Here is a 25,823-nt window from a genome sequence, read left to right as displayed (position 1 = left end):
TTAGTAAGCTGTTGTTTGTCCTTTTGTGTGTAGAACTGCCTCTGAGAGTGAAATGATTGTTTTTGTTTTGTGGGGCTCTTTTCCCCTTCTTTTGCCCAGAAGAAACTAGCTCTCAGGAACTGCGACAACCACCTGGCAGCCAGAAACCAGCCCCAGTGGTGAGTGAGCTACTGCCCTGTGCTGAGGTCCCAGGGTGCTCTGGAGCCAAGGTAGTAGTGGTGGTGGTAGTGGTCACTTGGGTGATGTAGGAGATTTGGGTCCCTCTTCTTACCCTGCCCTGGTAAGTGTTGCCTCCCGTGTTGTGGCAAGGCAGATAAAGATTCCCACTGAGTCAGTAGGAAAACATTTGTTCCATCTTTGTTTTTAACTGTAACTCCATATTGCCAAGATAAACGTGGTGTGACCAAGGTTGTAGGTTCAGCAGGGGATCATGGAGGCCAGGATCCCACAGTATCTGGCAGCCACATAATGCTTAAGGATGGGGCAGAGTAAGCCAACTTTGACTTCAGGTTACTGAAGTTCTTTGCTGCTCTCTGCCCCTGTCAGGAGGCTTCTCCAGATGTTCTACCTCTGTCCTATTTCTCCAGTCTTTGAGAAAAAGGGGAGGATTAGTAAGCTTGAAAAAAGTTTTTCTTGAATTCCTGTAACCTGCTGGCCCTATTAACATCAATGTGAATATCCCTGAAGATCGACTGATAAGCAGTTTGGGGTTTTTCTTAGGTTGGAATAAGGTTGATTTAAAAGTCTTTCATTGCAGAGTAGATTGTGATGGAAGGAATGGGAAGGAGTGAGGAGGGCATTTTGTCCTGTGGCTCATGATAGAAAACTGAAGTCTCTTACCAGTAGGAAAGAGGCCTGTCTTTGAAGTAAACACACCACAGTGTTCACTCTCTTTGAAAAAGTTGCATTCATCTCTTCTAGAAATGTCATTTCAGATGTGAACATTTTGATGAGAGAGGAAATGAGAAGGGTTTTGAGACTGGAGTGGAGCAGGGGGTTAGAGAGGTTTCTTACTCACAGTTGCCGAGCTGAACAGAGAGGTGTGTGTGTTTTCACTCAGGTCAGCCTTGGTGGAGTGAATCACCCAGCTGTGCCCAAGGCCACTGAGCACCTGCTATCCCAGCCAGAACCGGTAATGCCCAACACAGCTCTGCTGGTGAAGAACCCTTTGGCATCTACTCATGTTTTCAAGCAAGCCTGTCATATCTGCTACCCCAAAACAGGTGATGCATTTGCTCTGCCACCAGAGCATTGGCACGGACTAGGAATTGGCTTTCCCCAGGCTGATGGGGTTATCCTCTCTGGCAGGGCCCAAGGCTGGCGATTACACCTATCGGGAAGGCTTGGAGCACAAGTGCAAGCGGGACATCCTGCTGGGCAGGCTGAAGAACTCAGAAGACAAGACCTGGAAGAGGATCCGTCCTCGCCCAACCAAAACCAACTTTGTAGGATCCTATTATCTGTGCAAAGGTGATCTGCAGCTGTTGGTTGCTGGGAGGGGGCTGTGCCAGGGGACACTGAGAGGGGAGTTCTGTTTGATATTGCCTGCTGGCTCTAGGGTCTCCTGTTCCATCAGTAGCCTATGGACTGGATGTCTCAGTACAGTGAAGGGCAATGAGCTGCCATGCTGTGGAGAGCAGGCAGCTTCTAAAGTGGTGGAGCAGAAGAGTTCCAAAGGCTCAGTGAGCTGCTGTGCACAGAGTGCTCAGAGCTGCTCTGCTGACATGGGCTTTACTGAGAACCTGCCTCCTGTGCTCACATGTGCTCACATTAGTCCCACTCAGCCCAACTGCCCCTCAGCAGGGCTGGGGCTGTGCCTAGGGAAGAGCATTCTCTGCCTGCTCCTTTGCTCCAGTCCATCCCATAGTACATGCAGACAGTGTGACCAGACTGGTATCCCGAGGCAGTGTCATTACAAAGTACCTAATGAGGTGAGGAGATTGCAAGAGCCAAGCTAAAATGGCTCCTTATTTCTGGGCCTATGGGAGAACTTAATCTGTATTGGCTTTAAAACGGGTTAGTTAAGTCGTGATCTGTCCCTGGCCAGGCACTGAATTAAAGCTGGCCTCTTGTTTTGAGATAGTTTCTCCCATAGCAGCATTACTGGAGATTGTCACCATTCAGTAGTTTGTATTAACTCCTGAATGTCTTGATATAGGTGAACTTGGGAGGAGATGTCTTTTTCTTTTTCTTTTAGCTCTCTGTTTTCTTGCTTTCAGTTCCATGTGAGGCGTGGGCAGTGGGAGAAGACAAGAGAGAGTTTAGTTTCTGACTGGGCCGCCCTGCCTGTGTGGTGGTGTGTGCTGTTTGTTGCTTTGTAGATATGCTTAACAAGCAGGACTGTAAGTACGGGGATAACTGCACCTTCGCGTACCACCAGGAAGAAATTGACGTGTGGACGGAGGAGAGGAAGGGGACTCTCAACCGTGACCTCCTCTTTGACCCACTAGGTGGGATCAAGCAGAGCAGCCTCACAATTGCCAAGCTCCTCAAGGAACATCAGGGCATCTTCACCTTCCTCTGTGAGGTACAGAACTGGTAGGAGGGGGCAGGCATCCATCATCTCTTCAGAATGTATCTGAACCACTGATATGTTGATAGCCGCCACCACGAAAACATGGTGGTATGGCTCGCACAACTGGAGTGCTTGCAATGGATGTCTGTAAACTCTTCAGGAGGGACAGGTGAGGAAGGAGAGGTAGGGAGGGAGCCCTGTGTGTTAGGGAGTGTTTTGACTGTTTGGAGTTTAATGATGATGATGATGATAGGGTTGAGTGGTTATGGTAGGAATTAGGAAAGGTCAGTAAGGTGGGAGTCTGTTACAGACCACCCAACCAGGGTGAAAAGGCAGACAAAATATTCTGTAGGCAGATGGGATAAGTCTCGTAGTTGTTGGCCCTTTTTCTTGTGGGGGACTTCAATTTACCAGGTGTCTGCTCTAAGTACAACACAGCAGAGGAAATAGTCCAGGAGATTCCTGGAGTGTGTGGAAGATAACTCCTGACACAGCTGATGAGGGAGACATCCACTGGATCTGGTGTTTGTGAACAGAGAAGGACTGGTGGGTGAAATGATGGTTGGAAGCCATCCTGGGCACAATGATCATGCAATGGTAGGGTTTTCGGTTCTTGGAGAAATAAAGAGAAGGGTCAACAGACCTGCCACCTTTCCACTTCACCTTCTGAATGGCAGACTTTAGCCTCTTTAGCAGCCTGGTTGAGAGAGTACCTTGGGAGGCAATCCTGAAGGGAAAAGAAGTCCAGGAATGTTGGACATTCTTCAAGACAGAAATCTGTAACTCTGTGTGTCCCAGCCAGTGCCCTGCTCCCAGGACAGTGAGCATTGTATGCAGAGGTGCAGGAGAAAGTAGTTTTTCTCCTTTGCCCTGCAGCTGAACCAGGTGCTCAGAGCCTCATGGGATCACCTGTCTCTTCCTCCATCTTGACATGTTGCTTTGAATTGTAATTCAGCCCCATTTACTTTAGAAATCGGAATTCCATAATGCAACAAATTCCCACTTGATGTCTGTGCAGAGCTATTTAGTTGGTCAGTTGAGAATTGCCTCATATCATCTTAATCGTCTGCAGCACAGAGATCCCCATGTTGGCAGTGCATGTAAAGGGATGTGTTCTTTGCTGTGAAGTGGCTTTTCTTTTATTTCTCCCTTGTTCTTTTTCTGTTGGCTAACAGGGAATGAATATGCGGCTCTGACCAAAATTTTTCCAACCACAATGGAAAATACTGTTGAGAATAAGCCAAAAAATGTTGTCCAGAAACTTTTCCAGAGATTGACTTGCTTTATTTTAAAGCCCTACCCCAAAGTTTTCACCACATTTCTTTCTAACTTTGAACATTAGAATAGACTGGCTCTGGTTCTTCTTCCTCCTTAAGCGAAGTCGCTCTGGTTCACTGCTCTCTAAGATTTTCCCAGTATGCTAATTCTTCTCTTCTCAGATTTGCTTTGACAGCAAACCCCGGATTATCAGCAAAGGGACCAAGGACACACCATCTGTCTGCTCCAACCTTTCTGCAAAACACATTTTCCATGACAACAAGTGAGTGAACAATTTTTTCTCTGATGAGAACCATCTTTTACAAGTCCAGCCAGTTTAACTCCAGGGCTCTCATCTCTTTCTTCCTTTCCTCCCTACGGGTTCTAATCATAGGACAGCTCAAATCATGATAAATAGCACTATGGGCTTTACCCTGCATGTTTGCTCCTGGTGTTGAGGGATTTCAGGCATCAGCAAAGCCCTTTGGAGTCAGTCTGTTAAGTTTTCCATTGACTTAATTTGCCTTTCAATTTGGCCTTTACAAAAAGGTCAAAACAAAGATCCTCTAGCTGAGAATCCTGCCTCTGACTGTCTGGTAATGAATGTTTAGGTAAACAAGTATAACAAACACTTCAAGTACACAGTCTTGTAATTCCTTCTGATTCCTGGCAATCTGAGACGTGGGGAGATGCTGAACCAGAGGAGTTGGTATCTTTGCTGTGTATTTTGAAACATGTCTGATCTCTGAACTTAGGCAGAGCATCACCCATGTGCTGAGGGTGAAAATAACTACTCAAGTTTGATAGGGTGGGAGGGCAGGGGTTTGATTTTCCCAGAGGGAATCTGCCTCTCCCAGAGTCGATTTGCTTGTGTCCTTTGCCTGCCCAGTCAAATGTTTGGATGTCATATGTAAGTAGGAGGTGGGGAGGATTTGATCCTCTGGTGCTTTGTATTTCTCTGCAGGTGTCTGGTCCATATTGTGCGTTCCACCTCTCTGAAATATTCCAAGATCCGTCAGTTCCAGGAGCACTTCCAGTTTGATGTGTGCCGACATGAGGTGCGTTATGGCTGCCTGCGTGAGGACAGCTGCCACTTTGCTCACAGTTTCATTGAGCTCAAGGTCTGGCTGCTGCAGCAATATTCAGGTGAGTGTGACTTGGCTGGTGTTGTGTATACCTGAGTTTCTTCCAGTGTGTACCCAGGGCCAGTTAAGAGGGGAAGAAGGTGTCTCTCACTTGTTCATATTACTTACTCTTCCTCCTCAGGCACACAAAAGAGAGGACCAAGGTGTTCTGTGAGGGGACTTGGCCCATGTCCATCTACAGGAACAGGGCTTATCATTTGCAGACTAGAAAGCCTTTCCCTTGGGACCAGCTGAATAAATTCAAATGATAATTAGGTAGAACTGAATCCCAAGAGGTGTTTGGTGCTTAGATCTTGTGCAAATAGTAGTTGGACCCCTGAGTGAACATGTCTTGCAGTGAGAATGGCAGCATGCATAGCTGACAAAGCAGTTGGTTATATAAAGAAGGCTATGGATCTCCAGTTTCTCAAAACAAATTCACCAACAGCAGGAAATTGCAAGATACTTGGTGTTTCGCAGAAGGCCTTTGATGACATGCCTCAGGAGAGGGTTTTACAGAGATTATACTCAGGGAAATCATATAGTGACACTGCCACATATAGCACTTTCAGTCCTGTCTCTTTGTCTCTGTCTGATACATTGGAGGTTTTCTCTGGCTGTTGTCCTCTGCACAGCTGTTGGCTGTGTAGATATTAATCGACCCACAGTGCTACCTACATATTTTTTCACCACAGGGTCTTATTTAGTGCAACACCCAGCCTGGAAATGAGAGTATTTCAGAGAGGAAACACATTATGGATGTTTCTCACCATTCTTTGATGTTATAATTGATGTTCAGTGCGGTCCTTGGCCTTGGCTTCAGCTCATGAGGGACAGTGATGAACAAGTAGCACACTGTGGCAAATGCCATCTTTAATCTCTCCGTTTGCCCTCATTTACTTGTTGCCTCAGGAGATGAAAAAATTACAGCTATGGAGTCTTTAAGATAGCACATTACCTGTGAGTCATGGGCCACCATTGCTGCCCTATTTACTTGTGGTACTGCTCATTTTATTCTGAGTACTCTAATATTCAAGGACCTTGGTTTTCTCCCCATCCCATGGTTGGTTTATTTTTGTTGTTTTGGTCTGTTTTCGTTATTTGAAAAGTTTATTTGCTCCCATCTTCCTTCCCTCTGTGTTCCTTCCTCTTCATCCTGTGGAAGAAATAAACTGATCCTTTTTGTTCTTCCCTTCTTTACTTGCAGAAATTATTTCAAAGGGAAAGCTGAGGAGATGAAACATGCCATGGGTTAAGCTGCAGAGCTGATCATTAAGCCTTGTGCTTACTTCCACCTTTTCCAGCAATAGGAGAGACATCATCTTGTGGGTTTTTTTTCTGCAGGGCTGTATATATATGAGCCTGCTTTTATTGTGAATTTGCCTCTCCCAAGTATAGCCTTCATTATGGAAACCGAGATTAAAGGTAGTTCTTGCCATTCTCTGGGAATGCTTTAGCTTTGGAGCAGGATGTTTCATTTGGGCACTATTTGCTAAGCAAGAATAGGAAGAGGGCAGCTTACATTTGAAACACTTCACAGCCATTTGTGCATTTACAGAGCTTTTGGCTTTGTTCATGGGGATAAAGGATTGTATTAGTGGAGTAAAGGTTCCCAAGATCTGAAAATTGGACAGGCAAGACTGTTTCCTTGTTCACTGTGGCTTTTCACAGACAACTCTTGCGATCTTCTTCCACCAGTGGTAATAACAGACTCTTTGTCTTCACTAATGATGTTGCAAAAGATGCTGAAATATTATAAGTAATCAACACATGGGCCTTTTGGTTCCCAGCTCATTTCTTTGTGATGCTTCATGCTTTGAAAAGACGGTAGATTGGAAACCATTCTTTTACATTTGGGAGGGTTTTTCTTTCCCAACTACCACATTTCTAGACAGTATTGTTGAGATAGTTCAGAATTCTGGAACTGGAAGAAGGCAGTCACAAGAACTATGTTTGAAATTCAGTCCTCTGATGAGAGCTGTATATGCTTCTCCCTTTGGCTCTGTACCCCAAGGATCACAGGTGTGCAGAATGGAGAAGGTGAGAGCTGCTTCAGCTCTTTCCCTGCCACATCCAGTGCAGCATGTTAACTTTTTGCTGTGATTTTCCCAGCTTTAGAGTTTTTGTCCCCAAAATAGAAACTATAATTGTGTCCAACCCTGAAATACTTGGACATGGAAGAGAGAGTTGCAATTTTTCTAACTCTACACCATTTCTTCTGGGATTAATGGTTTAGAGATAGAATTTTCACCAACAGCCCTGATCTGTAAGCAGTACCAGTTATGCAGTAGCTGCCATTTTAAGGACCTGAACAAATGTTCTTGAAGAACGGTGAAGTTTTCTGAGTGCTTTTCATCCTGTTCAAGCCCTATGCAAATGGCAGTAGTGTTGCCTGATGGGGACATGAACAGCCGAAATCACAGACAGGAAAACGGAGGTCAGGAATGCTATACACAGCCTAAGCTGAGATTAAAACTTTGTTTGGTGGCCCTTGACTTCTGGAACGTGCTGTCTCCCAGATCCATGATTTTGTCTATGTAATACTCATGGGGAACACCTCAGTTCAGTAATAAAAGCTAATAAAATTAATAAAAGTAGTCATCAGCAAAGCAATCAAATTTGCAACGTCTGTGTCCTGGGGATGCTGCATCAAGGCCATCCTTAGCTCCCCCCTTGTTGCAATCAGCTGCCTGTGCAAGATATTTGCTTCCATTTGTTTTGGCAGCTGTCTTAGGTCTTTAGAGCACTTAATAACTTGAATGCCCGTCTAGCTGGCTGGTGCTAACAGAGGCTGTTCCCTCATCACTTGAGCTGGTCAGGAGCTAATTCCTTAGATAAGGTCCGACCAATCCTTTTTCTTGTTGTCTGATGCTATATTTATGATATATGAGACCTTGCAGATCTTTCCTCTCTGGTTATTTACTGGCAGCTGTTCCTTGGTTGGTTTTGCACTGCTGGTCTTTCTTTACTGCTTTGGTTGTGCTTGGTGTCTTTATGTGTTGAGTTTAAACTTTCTTCTTTGCCTATTGATTGATGGGGAGCCCTCTCAACTTGAAGGTGTAACAGGCTAATTAATCTCAGCAGGTAATAGGTGGGACTTCTGGGGTCTTGGAGATGCTTGATGTCTTGGTGGGTATCTGTGATCTTCCAAGATAGAAGCAAAAACTCCATATCCAGTAGATCAATAGTAACAAAGCATTGCCTTAGGACCTTGGTAGAATCTTTTGATATGGGGTTGGGGGACAGCCTTGGTCAAGCTCTTGACCCTTGTGAAGAATTATTCGCTTGGAAGCAGTGTCTGGGTCCTTTGCAGACTGCCTGAGCAGAAAGCCAGGTCTGAACGAGCCCAGGAAGCTGAACTCTTCTCCTTTTGTTTGGCTTGTGTAGAGAGGAGCTTCTTTAGAAAAAGATTAGACATGTTCTGTGGTGAGTGGTGTCACAACTTAGTCCTGACATTACCAGGGGGACTGCTGGGAGTTGTCAGCTACTCAGGGGTTACTAAGCCCAAACTAAAACGTCCTACAACTCCTCCCTCTCTCCTCTTGGCCAAGGAGTGTAGCTCTGTTCTGTCTCCTTTTTGTTCCCAGGAATGACTCACGAAGATATCGTTCAAGAGTCTAAGAAGTACTGGCAGCAGATGGAAGCACATGCCAGCAAACCAGCCAACAGCGTGGTAAGTGAGGTCCATCTCAGGCTTGGAGCCAGATTTTGCTCCCAGTGGTTCCAGCCCTTTCTCTCTTTTCCTCCCGCTATTGTGTCTGACAGATCCCAGGCAGACCAGGTTGGCCATTGAGGTGGAGGAGAGCTGAGAGCTTTCCAGTTGCAGTGCTGGTGTTGAGCTTTGTGCATTGTTTTGCAGTGTTATTATCTGCTCTGTTCCCTGCTAGGGTGGAGCCTCCAGGTCACCGAGGGCAACACACATGAGAATGGTGTTTCCTGGGACACCTTGCTGGTGAAACTGGGAGATTTTGGGGGAATTGGCCACACAGTGGGGACCAAATGTGTCCTGCTGCCCTTTAGTGGCCAAGGGACGGTAGAGCAGTTTGAAGGACTTCTAAGAAATGACTCATACCCTATAGGACCGATCTAAATGCAGGAGTGGGTGGAACTGGCAGCCCAGGTGCTGTTGAGGCTGACAGAGACCTTAGTGGTGCTTTACCCGGAGGAGGCTGGGAGCTTTCCCTTTTTGTTGCCACCAGTCTCTCAGTGTGGAGGGCTGCACCCTCCAACACTGCCAAGAGCATACCAGGGTAGTGTGAGAGGGGTTACAAGCAAAGGGCTCTTCTTTGTTTACTTTCTTCTGTCTTGTTGGCTATGGGCAGTGCTGTATTCTTCTTTTTTACCCCAGAGGGGATTTCTGTACTGTAGGAGCAAAGCCCACCTAGTGAGGACAATTCTCAGCCCAGTCCTGAGGTTGAACTAAAGCAGTTTTTGCAATTAGTACAGGAGAATGGTGGGGCAAGTGGTGTAAATCTTTCTTTGTTACCACTTGACAGCTTTCTTTAACCTTAGTGAACCTGAGCTTGACATCTCTTGGCCTGTGCCTTACTGTTCAAGGAAGAGTGTTTCACCTTCATGTGGGATCTGTCATCCAGGAGTTCCTCTGCAGAGACCAGTGCCGAGTGCAGTCTGTGAGCACCCTGTGCAGGAAGTGTTTTATAGGAGAGGAATTTGAGTCACTCATGTGATGTTTAGCCACTGTTTTTTGTCTTGGTTGTGTGCCAACAGACGTGTTCTGAAGGCTGTAGGGCACTGGTGCTGGGGAAGCATATGTGGGAAGGTCTGGTGGGCATAGCTTAGCCTAACAGAAAAGATGCAGGTGACTGCACTGACACTTGCAGTGGGCTCTGTGTCCACCTATGCACTGGTTGTGCTTCATGAGATGGATTCATCTTTGAGGGGATGCTCAGCAATAAACCTATGCAGCTGTTGTGGTGTGAAACGGTTGGAGGAGAGGAATGGGAAGCAGCAGTCCAGAATAACCAAGGTCTCTAGTTCCCAGAACTGTCTGACTTGCTTAACGAATGTGTTCTAGCCTCTCAGGAAGCTGAATAGGACAATTTTATACATCCTGTGTTATATGAGAAGTGGATGATCTGAACGGTCCCTGCAACCAGAGCTGGCTGTGATCTCTTTCTGCCTGGTGTGGGGACAGAGGCAGTGGCCTGCATGTCCACATGGGAGGAAACTAAATGTGAATTTGCAGAAGTTTGTGACAGCAGTTGGATTTATATCAGCAATCCCTGGGGCAATGCCTTGCCCCAAGAGCACAATCCAGAGATTGGTTCTGTCCTGCCTGCTGTGAATTTACCTGCATTTTCAAGAAAGCTCTGTCTTGCCATTCTCTGTGTGTAATGAGGGGATTCAAAAAATGATAAATGGTCAGCTGTTCTCCTGCAAGTCTTGCAGCTTCAAATTCACCTTTGTGTGGAGGTCCTGCTGCTGGAACACTAATCTGTACAGCAGGCATGGTCAGAGTATGGGATCTGGATGCTAAGTGAGGGTTCCATTTCTGGCTGCTAGGGCTTGCAGGGGGCAGAGGATCAGGAAATGAAACGCCAGAGCCTGCTACATCAAGGGATGGGCAGGGAGATACAGTTTCTGGGCCCTGTGGGCAGTGCTAGGGCTAATGACCAGTGGCAAAGTCTGTCTGTGCCCCACAAATGCCTTTCACAGAGCTGCACTGCACCCATCACCCTTCCAGGGTGCAGAGGCAAAGCAGCAGCCATGTTGGTACAGTGAGAAGGTGCCTACCAGCAGCACCACCAGCTGTCTGTAAGGATTGGCAGCCTGGCACTGCTGCTGGCACTGTGCAAGGAGACAGGCAAGTCAGTCAGATGTATGTGTTTGCAGTAGCACACCATGGCTTTGGCAACAGCACGTCCTCAGCCAAAGGGCTGTGCTTTGGGATGAGACTCTGGCTTGCTGCCAAAGACCCTGCAGGCAGGACTAGCTATCTGTTGAGAGATGTTTACTTTTGCCATTGTTTTCTCCTGTCCAAGCAGGCTAATGTGACTCAGAGTTTTCTCAGTCTCCTTCCAACTTTCAAAGTTGGCTGCCTGGCAAAGACAACTTCCCAGGAGTGCTGTAAAAACAGACCCCTCCTTCCCACCATCCTGTGTGATCCACTCTCACTCCAGTGCCCCTCTGGTCAGCGGAAGCAAAGTCGCTCTGGGGGATTTTGCTGCCGTTTTGTCACAGCTGCCAGCTGGACTCAGCTCCCAGGGCTGTCCAGTTGTGGAGAAAAGAGGCAGGCAGCATGCAGGGGCCCAGTAGCTGTGATAGTGAAGATCAGGACCCTTAGCAAGAAATGAAAAATGAAGAAGCACCTGCCAGGAACCTTGCACTTGGCCCCACAAATTTGGCCTCACAGCAGCTTCTATAGGAGTAAACCCAGTGGCCACAGATTGAAGAGCGAGTCAGCAGGAGGGGCTGCTGTAGGGAGCTGACCTCCCATCACATCCCTGCAAACTGAGGGGTTGTAGCCCTCATTTTTTCTGATTTTCAAGAGCTGTTTTGTTTTTATTCCCCTAGCCAGCACCAGAACCCCCATGAAAGCTGACCCCAGAATTATCAATTTAAGCATGGAGAGGAAAAAAAATCTTCATTAAGGAGTACTTGCACCTAAGTACTGTTCCCTCAGGTGGCTGAATAACCTGGGCTCCTCATATAGTCCCCTGAGGCATGTGGCTCCTCCAGAGAACATTTCAGTGTTGCTGAGAGGAGTTCCTGAAGCTGGGAGATATGAGTGGCCATGCGAGGTCTGTTGCTTTCTGCAGAGCCTGAAGTGGAGAGCTGTCGTGCCAGAGACTTGTATTTATTTGGTTGCCATGGTGGCAGCACTATAGTGTCTGGCTTCATAGCAAGGGGTGGTGCCACAGCCCATGGCACTTTTGCCTGGCTTCGTCTGCTAGAGCCTCATGTGATATAATTTCCACGCTGTTGGTTATCAGCAGCTTGCCAGGTATGTGTCTTGCCTTTACAAATACTGTCATGTAGCATTAACAGCAGCTGCTTTGATTTTTTGCTTGGCTCCTAATCCCCTGGGAGCATACATGCCCACTGGATTGACCAGCAGTTTGCATTACTCAGATGAAGAAATGCATGGGGCTTCTTTTGGTTAACAATTTGTGGAAAAAGCAGCCTAGATTACCAGAACTACCTGAGAGATATTTTCTTTCTCTCTTGTCCCTTCTGGAGACACTCAGTATTTAGTTTTGCTGGGTCAGTAGGTTTGAACAAAGCTTCCTGGCTGTGCTGAGAGTTGTGTCACCAGGAGGATAGCATGGCATTGATAAGGGAATATGCCAGCAATGCCATTTTGTTACCATAGGCCTATAGGTTTGATGGGTCAGTAGTGAGCTGTAGTGGAATTTCCTTTGGAGACCAAGTGGAGATTAAAGCTACTGTTCAAAGGTATATCTGAGAGGGAGGCACCTTACTGCCTTCCATGGTAGCCCAGATCTAAACTCCACTCATCCCACAGCCAGCCACTTTGATGTGTTCTTGGTGGTCACCAGCACAGGTGACAGCTGACAGCAAGTGATGAACGAGTCATGTGCTGGGAGCCACCAGAAAAGTCATTCTCACAGACAAGTAGGCCAGAATTGCTGCTACTTTTCAAAAGAGATGCTGGTTCTCTCAGAGGGTCCTTTCGCTGGGACATCAGAGAACTGATGGCCTCGCGTGGGCAGCACAGGCAAGGTCAGCTCCCCAGTCAGCTTTTCATAGTGACAGAGGACCCTTTATATGCCAGCTCTAGTTCTCCAAAAGACTAGGTCTGGAGGATGCAAAGCGCTAGTTGATAGCTGATGTGGCATCTCCTGGGAAAGGCTTTGATCCTGTGTTGCCTGTGCTTGCTGTTTTCCCTTCACCAAGGGATGCAGCTAGGCTCCATGCTGCTGTTAATCAGTTGCTGGCAGAAACCTGCTCTTCAGGGACACAGCTTGCATGTCTGGTTATTGTGAGATGCTTGGGGTTAAAGACAAGGCATGGCAGGTGGGACGGGCTGCTGATGTGGCTGACAGTCAGAGAATTGTTTTACTGGTGCACGACCTTTGTGCTTCCTGGACAGCTCAATGACCAGGGTGTTCTCTTGTAGTCTCACATACTCCCATGCCCAGGGCATCCAGTCGGGTTTGTTTTTCAGTTTGGAAATGAACTGGAGACACCAGCCTCATGTTCTTCCAGTGGTGATCCTCTGGTTTTCCAGAGATTTGTTCAGAAAACATGAGGCATCAGTGATATGAGATTGGCTCCTCTTTTTTTTCCTTCTCCCCAATCATTTAGTCATAATCCCAAACCAGCCTTCTCGGGGGGGTGGGGGCAATAAGTGCAATGGCTGGGAAGATACGAAATTTGTGCATTGTACCACTGTCCAGAGACTGTGATTTAACTTGTGAAACCTGGTACAGAGGAACTGTGAGAGATGGAAACTTGCCCAGAAAAGGCTTGGAAGGATATCAACAAGAGGACCCAGCTCTGACTTCATTGTGTCAAATGTTAGGTGTGATACGAGGTTCTTGGTCCAAAGGCAGGAGTTTTGGGTCCTGCATTGTGATATGGTCCAGCTTCCTCCCAAGGGGGCTTTCTTGGCTGTGTGACCAAGCGCTCTCCACAGGCAGAGTGGGACATGGATTGCCCCCCATGCAGGGAAGTGGGGATTAAGCTTTGGGGCAGGTCTCACAGAGCTTGACTGTACACGAAGATACACTGCAGGCGTTTCACAGCCAGGCCTGGTCATTGCTGGAAGCTGCCAAGGCTGCCTGTGCTTTTGGCCAGATGTCAAAGCCCAGGAAATCATGCTGAAGCAAGCAGTGGTTTTGCTCCTGTCTGGTATCTCATCGGGCTGCCAGCTAACAGTGGCAAAGGAGAGCTGATTTAATCTGGCTTGTCGCTGGCACACAGGCGTGCGGGGAGCTGCCAGCATCTCTGTGCAGGTTTGGGGGGTGCATTTTGCCTCTGTTCGCCTGAGGCTGTGGTTCTTTTCCCCAGGCTTCTCCCCGGACTCCCACATCAAGCACCTTTGACCTCCAGATGAAATTTGTGTGTGGCCAGTGCTGGAGGAACGGGCAGCTGGTGGAACCAGATAAAGACCTCAAGTACTGTAGTGCCAAAGCCCCCCACTGGTGAGCAATTCAACCTTCTCTTTCCTCTACCCCTTTTCAAGGGCAGGAATTTTTCATCCTTCTCCAGCGCTTCATTTAGCATCCTCAGAAGAGGCTGTAAGGTTTCCTAGGAGCCTCTCACTGCTCCGGGTGTTTGTCACTATAGCAAGCATTGCAGATAGCTGTTTTCCAGCTTCCTTCTCTCTTTACTGTGTGTATTTGCTGCCAGCATCGTGCAGACTGTTACTCCTGGCACAGGCAGTCCAGCTCCCACAATTCCCTTTTCTCCCAGTTTCTATCATTTCTTCTTACCAAGGGCACTAACAGAGTTCTCCTCTGCATGTGTTTATACTCTTAGTTGTTTGCAGATGTCTGTCAAGTCACAGTTAGCAATGATTCAAGATATTCTGCTTCCTTTTAAATTAGTTTCCCTTGGCTCTTTCATTGTTTTGATTGCTCCTCTGTGATGCATGTCATGTCTGTTCACACCTCTTGACTCCTTGGGGCCCACAAGAATGTTTGGTGTGATAGAAGCATCGAATCATAGAGCAGTTTGGATTGGGAGAGACCTTTAAAGGTCATCTAATCCAGCTGTCCTGCAATGAGCAGGCACATCTTCAACTAGATCAGGTTGCTCAGCCTGACCTTGAATGTTTTCAGGGATGGGGCATCCACCACTTCTCTGGGTCGTTGCCAGTGTTTCAACGTCCTCATCATAAGATATTCCTTCCTTATATCTTGTCTGAATCTACCTTCTTTTAGTTTCAAAACACTACCCCTTGTCGTAACACTACAGGCCTTACTAAAAAAATTTGTCCCCGTCTGTCTTATAAGCCCCCCAAAAGAGAAACATCGTCTGGGAGGTCACTGGGCATGGAAACTGTGGCCTGTCTCACCCAGGCAGCCTGCAGGGATAGATGGCAGGGTTTACAGAACTTCTCTTTCCATAACACAAGCCAAGAAGGCACAGTCCAGCTTCCTATTATAAGTGTAAGACTTTTGTTGAAGAAGAGACAGAAGCAGCAATTTCTGGAGGAAGTAAGCAGGTGAGGATTGCTTCCTGGGATGGGAAAAATAACACCTCTTTGTGCAGCTGCTGAATAGAGCTGGGGTTTTTGCTCAGGGTATCTCCTGGTGATCCCTTGCTGGAGCTGCAGGAGAATAAATACTTCCTGGCACTGTTCATAAGGCAGTGCTTGTAATGACTTGCATTTCTATTGCACCTTTCAAGCAGAAAATATTCCCAAGTGTTTTTCATGGATCTGATTGCACAAGATTTGGCTGTGTCAAAGGGTGGAATGCAGCTGTTTAATAATCCGTGGTGATGCCATGTGAGATTTGGGGGAGATTTTTGTGGCTTCATGAAAAGAGATATCCCAGGAAATAGGTAATATGTACAGGGAGAAGTCCTCATAAAACAGCCTTCTTGTGGCTTCTCCATCACAGATGTAGAATGTCTCGGAACAGCCAGATAGTGCAGGGACAAGCTGGACAGGAGGATCTGCTCATCTCTCAATATTTAAGCATCTCTGAGGTAAAGAATCCTTGTTCTGCTCTTCCTTATGCCTCTCTTGATTTATTCTCTCTTCTTCAGTTGGACGAAGGAACGCCGTGTCCTGCTGGTGATGTCCAAAGCTAAGAAGAAGTGGGTGTCAGTCCGACCACTGCCTTCCATCCGTAACTTCCCACAGCAATATGATGTAAGTCCTGTGCCTGGCACAGCCAGGTGCCCCATCCCTTTCCTTTCCACCATGGTGCAATGCTTTGAGAGCTGTTCCCTTGAAGACCTGTCAGGGAGGCAAGCACATGATGGCTGAAATGGGAGATAAGGACAGACTGATGGCAGCAAAACATCCAGCAAAAAGATGGAGCAGAAGAAGGAGCAGCACCCATTTAAACCACTCTATGCACAAATGCGAGTTTCCAGTGGTGTGCTAATGTGTAACAAGAGCTGTTCATGCATCTCTGGCTGGCGAAGGGCTTGGGAATGAAATTTAAGACTCCCCTTAGGTCAGGGTTTCTCAATGTGGGTGAGAGGCAAGATGCTTAGGAGAAGCCTATCCCTGCCTTTGCTGTGACTGTGCCACTGTAGATTGTGAAACCTGCTCACAATGGGTTTTGAAAGCAAAACTAAGAACTCAGCTCTAAAGCCACGTGCTGTGAGGAAAATTACAGATATCCAGCCTCCAACCCCAGCCCCAAATGTGATGATAGAGAGTTTCTCTCTCCCTCTCTTTTCCTTTTTCCCTGAAAGGAGAAAACTCCTTCCCCCTACCCTATGGTAGGTCCTCTTTTTGTGCCAGGACAGGGGAGAAGAGATGATCAGTAAATATGATGCTTAGAAAGCTGCTCATTTTCTCTGGCAATGATGCTCTTGGTAGCTGTGTGTGCACCAGTGTGGTCTAAGCAATCCATAAGGCCACTCTTCAGCCACTCAGAGATGGCTGGAGAATGAGTCATCTTTGGGGACCAGCAGCTTGATCAGCAGGAGACACTATTGGGTCAATCCAGAATGCTCCCTGCTGTTGCTGTGTACCTGCACTTGGTCACCTATGGAAATGGCAGCAGGTGCTCAACTGCCTGTGTGTTTATGTCATCAAGAGACTGAGGAAAAGAATCATAAGTGATGATAAAGTGTCCTGTTTGCAACCTCTTCCGTGCGATTTAATGCCCCAGCTGGTTATCAAACCCACTTTCCCCTCTAGCAAGGACTGATTGTGCAGATGCTACATTTTTCTCTCTGTCTTTTAACAGTTATGTATCCATGCACAGAATGGCAGGAAATGCCAATATGTGGGCAACTGCTCCTTTGCCCACAGCCCTGAGGAGAGAGACATGTGGACCTTCATGAAGGAAAATAAAAGTGAGTGGGGAAAATGTGGGCCAAAGAGTTTGGGGAGAGGGAAGAGGACATTTGGGCATCTGGAGTGTCTGTTAAGACATATTCTTGACAACAGAGATGAAGCTGGACAAGGCTGCTGCCATGAGTTAGGTGGGATTATTGGTCAGGTCTGTCTACAGCTGCTCTTTTCTTAAATGTGCATGTATCTCTTGAGTCCCTTGTTGTGGGACTAGTGCCCAATAGTTTTATGTCTTACATTGCTTCACTGCTGTCCTCTCTGCATCACTTTTGAATCCACCCTTTCCTGTCCCTCCAATTGCCTGTGGTGTCCCAGGCCTGGCTGTGGTATGGAGCTCTGCCAAAGCACCAGTCCTGGCCTGTAGCTGCTCCTGTATCTTTCTTGTCTGTCTTATATCTGCCTTGGCTATCTTACCTATTTCTGTTCATATCCCTTGGTCCTGGGCTGTGGCACTCCCAGCTCATGACATTGTATTCAAAGGGGTGGAGTTGAGATCCTGAATGAGAACGTCGTTGGGTGGTGCCTTTGTGGAGGTGCTTGTCTATATTTAATTCTGCAGGCTTACCTTTTGGGTGATAATGGGGGGGTTGCCCATATCCTGAACAGCCAGCTCTGTGGCAGAAATCCTTGTTTATTCAGATCAACAGGAAGCTGGGAAAAAAGGGCCAATTGTCCAGGTGCTCACCTACCTCTGTTGGAGCTGCTGGAAAGCCTGAAGAATGTCAGGCCTGCCCTGAGTTTTTTTGGTTCATATGGTTCTGTGGAGGGTCCTTCTCTCTGCTGAGCCGAACTGTTACTTGTTGCAGTTCAAAGTATTTCATTGCTGGGGCCTTTAAAGCATATCAGACCAGTCTGGGTGTGTTTGCTCAAGCACAAAGGTGAATTTTCCAACGACAGAGTTGTCTCGGTTTGGGGAAATTTGCATTCATTATCCCCAGTTGCCTCAAGTTCCTCAATTACTCATTTAGCAAGGAGTAAATCACTAATGCATCACACTTAGAGCATCATATTGATGTCTCCAAACATGTTTCCATAGCCTCTCTCAGGAGCTGATCTTACAAAGGCAGATGTCTAGTTAAAGCTTCCACCTCAAATTTCCCTTACCAAAAGTATGCTGAGTGGCTTTTAAATCAAAAGCCATGAGAGACATTGACTGCAGTTCTCTGGGCAGGTTTGGAACTTAGAGCAAGCTATCGTTAGGTCTTCCTCCCCTCTGCAGTGCTTCCTGTGGCCAGCTTGCTTAGGGGCTCTCCTCCCTCTCTGGTGCTGAGGGTGAAGCTTGAGCTTAGAGGGAAGAGATGGATCTGAAACCAGCTCTGCCTTAGCTTCTTGGCTGGATGAGATGTCTTCTGAGGTCAAGCAAAATCAGGCCTGTAGGAGAATCATCTTGTGGGGTGAATTCCAAGGAGATCTTGTGGCATTTTGCCACACTTCAGAAAAGTTTGTGTGGCTGTTGTCACAGTTGCCTCTCAACTGATGAAAGACACCCCCCGTGCCAGGTGCTGTGGTGTGAATTTGGCTCCTCTCCCCAGGGGTCTCATCTAAGGAGGTGACGTGGAGCACAGGCCTTCAGTCTGGTGCTGCTGCACAGGCGAGGGGAGGAAGGGCTGCCCCCAGCATTTGTCCTTTTCTCATAGTTTGTGCACAGGGTGGGAGGTTGTCTGAGTGGCTTCACGTGTTGCCTTTGTTCAGTACTAGATATGCAGCAGACCTATGACATGTGGCTAAAGAAGCACAATCCTGGGAAGCCTGGAGAGGGAACACCACTCACCTCGCGAGAAGGGGAGAAACAGATCCAGATGCCCACTGACTATGCGGACATCATGGTAATAAGCTGATCTCTTGTACTTTACTCCTCCTCTTCCTCCTCAGTGCTGCCAGCCTGCCTCTCTCCTGTGCTCCAGGTGTGGCTAGCAGGGACTACATTGCTCTAGTGGAACAGAGCCAGTATTAACATAGGTTAAATGGATAGCTTGAAGCAGCACAGCAGGGGCAGCACAGCTGAAGTGGGAAGAGATCGACCTGGGGTCAGCAAGGCTCTACAACGGCTTTTCTGTTAATCCTCACGTCATTAGGAGTCTACCTTAGGTTCCCTTTTGCGTGGGCTCAGCCTCTCTACAGGGTTCTTGCCTGCTCCTGGGCAAGCTGGCAAAACCACTGCAGACCTGTTAGAAGAGGGAGAAGCTTGGAGAAGAGCTGGCACAGAAGCCTTGGGAAACTGGAGGCAGATGTGTCTCCTTATGCCAGGAGTAAGGGTCTGTTCTGCTGAAGAGTCTTGCATTGCCTGTGAACCTGGGGACCTTGCAGTGAGGCCCTGCTGGGGCCATCAGCAGGGGCAGGGGGACCATGTCAATGAACTTGAGCTGCCCTGTCCCTTAAGCATCTTTGAGCCATAGATAAACTCTGACAGAGCATCTCCACTGTTCCCCTTTAATGTCAGCATAATTCCCTAAAGATGATATGGCAGAGAAGTGTGGGTAGTCATAGACTGAGTGGAGCTTCTGGAAGTGAAGCTCTGGAAGGAGATGGGGAGAGGCAGTGCCAGCATAGGGAAGGCCACTGGATATGAATATTATTGCACTGATCAGCCCTTTTCCCTGTCTGCACCGGTTAGATGGGCTACCACTGCTGGCTCTGTGGGAAAAACAGCAACAGCAAGAAGCAATGGCAGCAGCACATCCAGTCGGAGAAGCACAAGGAGAAGGTCTTCACCTCAGACAGTGACTCCAGCTGCTGGAGCTACCGCTTCCCCATGGGTGAATTCCGGCTCTGTGAGAGGTACCATTGTCTCACTTCCCTCCTGTGCTGCTGCTGCAGGGCTGGGGTAACAAGCCCAGGACCTCTGTCATCCCTCCTCACCCTCTCACAGAGTTCTCAGAGATTTCTGCATGGAGAAGTGGGATGAGGTGACAGGTTTGGGTGACAGTGAGGCTGCTGTTGGGTCACAGAGGTGCTCAGCCACAATACTGAGGGGTAAAATCCACATTCCTGAGCATGTGTCTTTAGAGAGCTTCCTGTCTGCACCTGTCCCCTTATAGCAAGGGTGCTCTCAGCTCTCAGGCTGCTGAACAGTCTCCTTGGTCCAGTGCTTAGGGGAATCCCAAGTGCCTTATTAAATGGTTTGAATGTCTCATGCCCTCTGAATCAGCACCTTAAGGTGCCTTCAGAAAGCTTGTGATGGCTAAAAATGCCAGTTTGGTTAGCAAGAAGGTTCTTGTCTTTCATGCTGGTTACCTGGTATTTCCTCTCTTGTGCATTGATTTTTTCTCATCCCTGCTGGTCCAGTTCCAGCTCACATTTTTTTGTGCTCTTGACTAAATCCCCTTGTAGCCATTGCTCTTTTTGCTGCTCTCTTCTTTTCCCAGCCTTTCCCACTTGCACCTGGGTTTGTAGGAGAATCAGCTCACCCTTAAGAAGGAGAGTTCGCAGCATGTTTCAGTGGGTCCTGATCAAGTATCCCAGACAGGGAGTTCAAACCCCTGTACTGGGGGTGTCCTCCTGACTTTGCTCTTTGTGCTGGCAGATTCCAGAAGAACAAGGCCTGTCCTGAGGGAGAGGAGTGTCGCTATGCCCACGGGCAGGATGAGCTGACGGAGTGGCTAGACCGGAGGGAAGTGCTGAAACAGAAACTGGCCAAAGCTCGCAAGGACATGCTGCTCTGCCCCAGGGATGACGACTTCGGGAAATACAACTTCCTATTGCGGGATGACGTCTAGTATGAGCTGGGGGGAGTCTGTCGGCTGCAGAAACACCGGGTGGGTTTTCCAAGTGGCAGTAGCAGGGAGAGCGAGATCTGTGTCTCGCAAAGAGAACTTTTTCATTTGTTTTGTTTTAAGATTATGAGACAATGATTTATTAGTGGTGAATGAATTTGTGAATTTGATTCTCATTGGCCAGCGACGCCACACTCATTGAGTTTGATCCATCTTTTCTTCTTTCCCCCAAATTCTCCTTCCACTTCATCTCTTTGTTTTCACTGTCCTTCATTCAAAGGAATTAATTTAATCTATATTGGGCTGCAAATCAGAGAATTTTTCCTTGTGTCATTTTTCTGTTTTTCAATTCAGAGCATGACTGCAGAGGTCTGGAGGACAAAGCTGAGAGAGAGGGATAGAAAAGTTTTGGATGCCCCATCCCTGGAACTGTTCAAGGCCAGGTTGGATAGAGCTCTGAGTGGTGTGGTCTAGTGGAAGGTGTCCTTCTGAGTGACAGGGGAATTGAAACTAGATGATGTTAAGGTCCCTTCCAGCCCAGACCATTCTATGATTTTATGAAATCTGGTGAAAAGATGACCATGAATTTCCTATGTTCCTTTTCTCAGTGCTACAGACTAAGCCCCACTTACTCTGCTGCTGCCCTCCTGCTCTTCTGGGAGTTTGGTAGCAGAAGAAATAGGAATTGTGGTACAAAGAAGGAAAACCACTAGATTTGGCTTAAAATATCTAGGTTTATGCTCCAGCTGTCTGTATTGTCCTGAGGCATCAACTAGTGCTGAGGATAACAGCTGTGTGTTATAAGGAGTGCAAGGTAAAAGCAGCAAAATAATGAAACTGCTTGCAGCAGCAAGACCCGGGTTGTAGGTGACTTCAAACTTCAGCTGACTGAAGCAAGCTGGTGACTTCTCATTAGATGTCTTCTTCAATGTGTGGCAGGTATTCAGGGCAGATAGTTTGGATTTGTTTTTTTGGCTGGTGTGACTGGTGCAAGTAAAACAGAACCCATCTAGGAGGTGTAGTGGAGTCTATGACACACCATGTATCACTGAAGTCCACACAGCAGTAGCGGTCAGGAGGGAGGTGGTCACCAAAAGGAGCCTGTGTTTCTGTGTTGCCTTGTGTCCTGAAGAGAGGGAGGGAGGGAGCTAATGGTGTTCTTTCTTGCTCTTTAAATGGCATGTGTTTCTAGTTACTTAGAGCTGCATTTTTCCCTGCACTGCCAGAAGAACTGGGTGGAGACTCATTTAAAAGGACACCATTGCGCAGCATGGGCAACGTTTAGCTAAGGGAATCCAGCTGGAAGTGCTTACCAGTACCAGAGGTCCAGCCCCCTCCTCCTCAGAGCCAGGGCAGGGAGCTTGTGGATGCACAGTGCAACCAGGATGCGATCCAGAGCAGGGAGAGTGAGTGGCACAGCAGGACCCAGCCATGGCCTGCTCTTGTGCTGCCTGATGTGTGCTTTGATGAGATAACCAGTAATGCTGAACTCTGGGACTGGAGTTTTGCTTTTATAACGGGCAGTAGTGAGAAGTGGTACTGCTATGAATGCCAGCCTTGTCCTTTCTGGCAGTCTCATCCTGTAAGCAGTAAATGTGTCTCATGACCTGAGCTTCCCTCTTCTCTCTTCTGCAGTTCAGTTGTGCTCTGCAGTTTTGCATGCATGGATGGCACCATCCACTCAAACACAAACATGTCTTCCTCCCCGTTTTTGTCAGGGATGTCTTTTTCATACAGAGTCTCCTGGGACAGCAGTCTTGGAGCTCTTGGGGCTGGTAGGGCTGTATCCATGGTAAATACAATCTGGCCATGAACTGCTTGGTGCTTTGGCATTGCTGCATCCTCCCATTCCTCTCTGCTCCCATATCCTTGGGGTTCAGAGCTTCAGGAGAGAAGCTATGGTACCTTCTCTTGGTCATCCTTGTGCTCAAGTGGTCAGCTTTAGAGATGGGAGGAGACAGGCATCAGCTCCTGGGTTCTTGTTCTGCTCTTCTTGGGCAGAGACGCCAAGGAAGGAAATCTGGACTGGGGACACTGGAATGTGTTGGTTTTTTTTTTAAACAAACCTGCATCTCAAGTGTGACTCTAGCGTTCGCTGAGCCGTGATTTCTCATGCATTGACTTGTTTAGGTTACAGAGTTGGTCACTGTCCCCTCTTCCACTCTGCACTGAGAGCTGAAATGCTCAGTGGTACTTCAGAGGTTTGGGCTGGGGCCGAGATGGGGAGAGGGTAAGAATGAGGTGAGGTGGGGTGAGGAAAGGTGAGGTAGGCCCACAGTCATGGGGGTTGCTTCAGTGTCTCTTTGTTTTCCCTGATATGATAACCTGGTCTGTGGTGTTGCAGTACTTCGTCACCAGACTTGTTTTAGTGTGTATATATGTGACCCCTCCCATGAAGCATATATACACAGGTATTAAATATATCGCTCTATATAATATTATATATGTGTGTGGTATCGAAGGAATCTTTTAAATGAGGGTAAAGGAAAAGGACTCAGGCCAGGAAACGCAGCATCTCTAGTTTAAATATGAAGCCTTTTATTTGGGATAGGGAAAGGGAAATAAAAAAAGACAGGGAGGGGGTTATATAGATAGATATAAACTTTGAGATGGGACAGGTTTCCCTGTTCACATTTTTTAAACCCTTTAGGATGTCCTTGCAGTCCCATCTCAGTGAGAGAGTATTATACTGCTAACTAGTGAGTAAAGTTTTAATATAAGGCTTTGCTTATATTATTTAAAGGGACATTGTGAAAGGCAGGAAGTTTCACACTTGACTTGCTTTATCAAGCCAAGAGGGTTTTCTTCAGCACATTATGTGCTCTCAGCAGAAATGCTCAGTGCTCACAGCTCTACAGCAGATAAACCACAAGTTGTAGGGGCTGCTGTAGTGGTGTGTTCCAAGACCCTGTGATAACTCTCTCATCTTCATTTGTGTGAGAGAAGAAGAAAATTCTGCAGCAGAGAACCAAATTTGAGGGTTATTAACAAAGGAAGTGATGTTTTAATTTTATAACATTAGAAGAAAATCTCATATCCGGTAAAATAACTACAGACATTCACAAAGAGCAGAAACTTACTAAATGCTGAAGACTTAGTGAAAATCTTTTCACGAATTTTTGGTAGGCACGGGGATTTAGGTGGCACTGGCATTGGAGTTAACTTGGCCTTTACAGGAAGAAGTAAAAAAAAAAAACCAAAAAAGTACCCTACTTAGCTTGTATGAAACTGTATGTCAAAAATGGATGGGTTTTAGCATGTGAAAGGAAAAGATAGTAAGGGGATGCTGCAGTTCTGAGCTTGGTAGTAATGATTTTGAGTCCTTTAATATGTCTTTGTATTAATATAATTTAAGAATACCACGCTTTACTATTAAAAAAGAACTTAGTATCTTTCATAAGGTCTAGTATCAGGATAAATATGTAGATGTTTTAACAACATTTTTGTTTTTGTTCTTAAATAAATAAAGAGAAAACAAACTTGCTTCTTTTAGCCTTTTTAATAGAAAATAAAAGTGTGCACTTTAAACCCTCTCCTGATCCAGAGTGTGTTTGTGTTTTTCGAATAGCCTGCAAAGGATTTTATCTTGCTTTCAGGTTTCCCTGCTGTGAGGACGCAGGCAAAGGGAACACGTCAAGCATTGGACCACTGGGTTTCTCCCATCTTTAAGTATAATCTGCTGCTTTTCCTGCTGCGTGGAAGATTTCTTATGTGCATATTAACAGTTGATGCAGTTCTTCATCATATACACAGTTCTTGTGAACTTTAGGTATATTTAAGATGTTTTTCCTTCCCCCTAGTGCCAAGAATCCATGCACTCTGCAGTGTTTGGGTAACCTGTGTTTTGAAACATCCAGTTATCAGGTCTTGTAAACACCTTCATTTAAAGATTCTTTTGTGTAGGTTGCTCTGTTCAACTGGGCTGGCCAGTTCTTTTGCCTGGCAGCGTGCACCCTTCTAGGGGATGTGTCCTTAGCCCTACCCACTGAGTCGCACACAGCTTGGGCCATGGGAAGTGTCTGTGTACTTAGTTTCCTCCTGGAGAGGATGCTGTGTGAGGAAACTGCACTGGGGGAAGAGGTCAGTGTGAAAACATTTATTAATAAACCCAGCTTCTTTATTTTTTTAATCCATTATGATGCAGATTAATCTAGATTCTTGATAAAATCAAAACTGGAGATACGTGAAGACAGGGGAGTTCCATGGATTTGCCATGTTAACTGCTATATAAACTGGTAGTGACCAGAAGGTCATATCCAGTGAGGCCTGATGAGACAAGGTTTGTCACACATCTCCTTGATGTGCCTTCATACAGACATAAGAACTCATGTCCTTCTGGTCAAAGAAGAGGCCTGGACACATTCTTGTAGTGTAGGGGGAATGACAAGCCGTGTGCACTTCCAAGGTACATCAATTGAGTACATACAGTGTGAGAGACATTAGTTTTACATTCCAAAGGTTGTTGAGGCCATGCTGGCAAGAGTTGAGGGTGGCTTTTCCAGTACAGTTAAAACCAAAATTGTCAAATTGTGAGACAGACGAAGCATCAGGAGAAAAACACCTGTTTTCCTTGCAGGTTTGAGGCTCAGCTGTAAACTGGTGTTTCTTCACTGAAATAAACTTGTCTTTTGGAGAGGAAGAAAAGGAGTGGTGGTCTGAGTAACCAGATCTTCCTAGGAACGTCAGCAGATACAAAGACAAGGCAGAGAGACCCAGGTCAGCCAGGAAAAATCCAGGTTCTATGGGAGATTGAGAGGAGCAGGGTAGAAGCCCCTGAGAGGTGGGAGGAAGGATTCATATTGAAGATGGTTAATGCCATCACACAGCAGCCTGGCGGAGGTAGTTTGCTGCAGATGAGAATCCTAAGCAATCCTGTAACTGAGTCTGCCTACCCACACTACAGAGAAACATTTCTGGACAGTGACAGCAGATGATGCAAATGCTGTCATCCTCTTCATTGCATTTGCTGCTGCCACTGCAACCAGGAACAGGGTCATGTTGTGTTTTGTCCTGTGCATAGTGAGCAGCAGAGAGTTCCTGACATGTATGTGTTGAGGAGGTGTGTTGGTCACTGGCTGGGCACAGAGGACATAACCATGTAGGGCAGGTGGGGGGAAAAACATGGGGCAGAAAGCAACAAGCTAAATAGCAAAAGAGGCCTTGATGGGAGGGAAGTGGAGGAGGAAAGGCTGTGGGCACACTGGCTGAAGCACAACTGTTTGATATGCGGTGGAGGAAGGCACTGA

The 25,823-nt window shown here is 46.9% G+C and overlaps 1 protein-coding gene across 7 annotated transcripts in view; it reads left to right on the top strand.

Moving 5' to 3' along the window:
- The window catches only part of ZC3H7B (zinc finger CCCH-type containing 7B), a 47,510-nt gene extending 22,804 nt beyond the window's left edge, over positions 1–24,706 (top strand). For 4 of the 7 annotated variants that reach the window (XM_014882644.2, XM_014882641.2, XM_088165261.1 and 1 more), the window contains exons 11-23: positions 100–158; positions 1,061–1,223; positions 1,309–1,470; positions 2,322–2,527; positions 3,955–4,055; positions 4,737–4,918; positions 8,484–8,569; positions 13,891–14,024; positions 15,598–15,703; positions 16,758–16,866; positions 18,557–18,690; positions 19,479–19,642; positions 20,388–24,110. In XM_014882644.2, the coding sequence (XP_014738130.2) occupies positions 100–158; positions 1,061–1,223; positions 1,309–1,470; positions 2,322–2,527; positions 3,955–4,055; positions 4,737–4,918; positions 8,484–8,569; positions 13,891–14,024; positions 15,598–15,703; positions 16,758–16,866; positions 18,557–18,690; positions 19,479–19,642; positions 20,388–20,580 (1,799 nt within the window). In that variant the 3' untranslated portion in view covers positions 20,581–24,110. Of the gene's footprint in view, positions 1–99; positions 159–1,060; positions 1,224–1,308; positions 1,471–2,321; positions 2,528–3,954; positions 4,056–4,736; positions 4,919–8,483; positions 8,570–13,890; positions 14,025–15,597; positions 15,704–16,757; positions 16,867–18,556; positions 18,691–19,478; positions 19,643–20,387; positions 24,111–24,173 lie in introns of those variants that run through there. The other 3 variants (XM_014882645.2, XM_014882646.2, XM_088165258.1) reach the window with 2 other exon arrangements.
- Positions 24,707–25,823: the final 1,117 nt, after the last annotated feature.

This window comes from Sturnus vulgaris, chromosome 5 (genome assembly GCF_052056855.1).
Source record: "Sturnus vulgaris isolate bStuVul1 chromosome 5, bStuVul1.hap1, whole genome shotgun sequence".
In the NCBI taxonomy this organism is placed as follows: domain Eukaryota; kingdom Metazoa; phylum Chordata; class Aves; order Passeriformes; family Sturnidae; genus Sturnus; species Sturnus vulgaris.
This window is presented reverse-complemented; position numbering and strand designations above follow the sequence as displayed.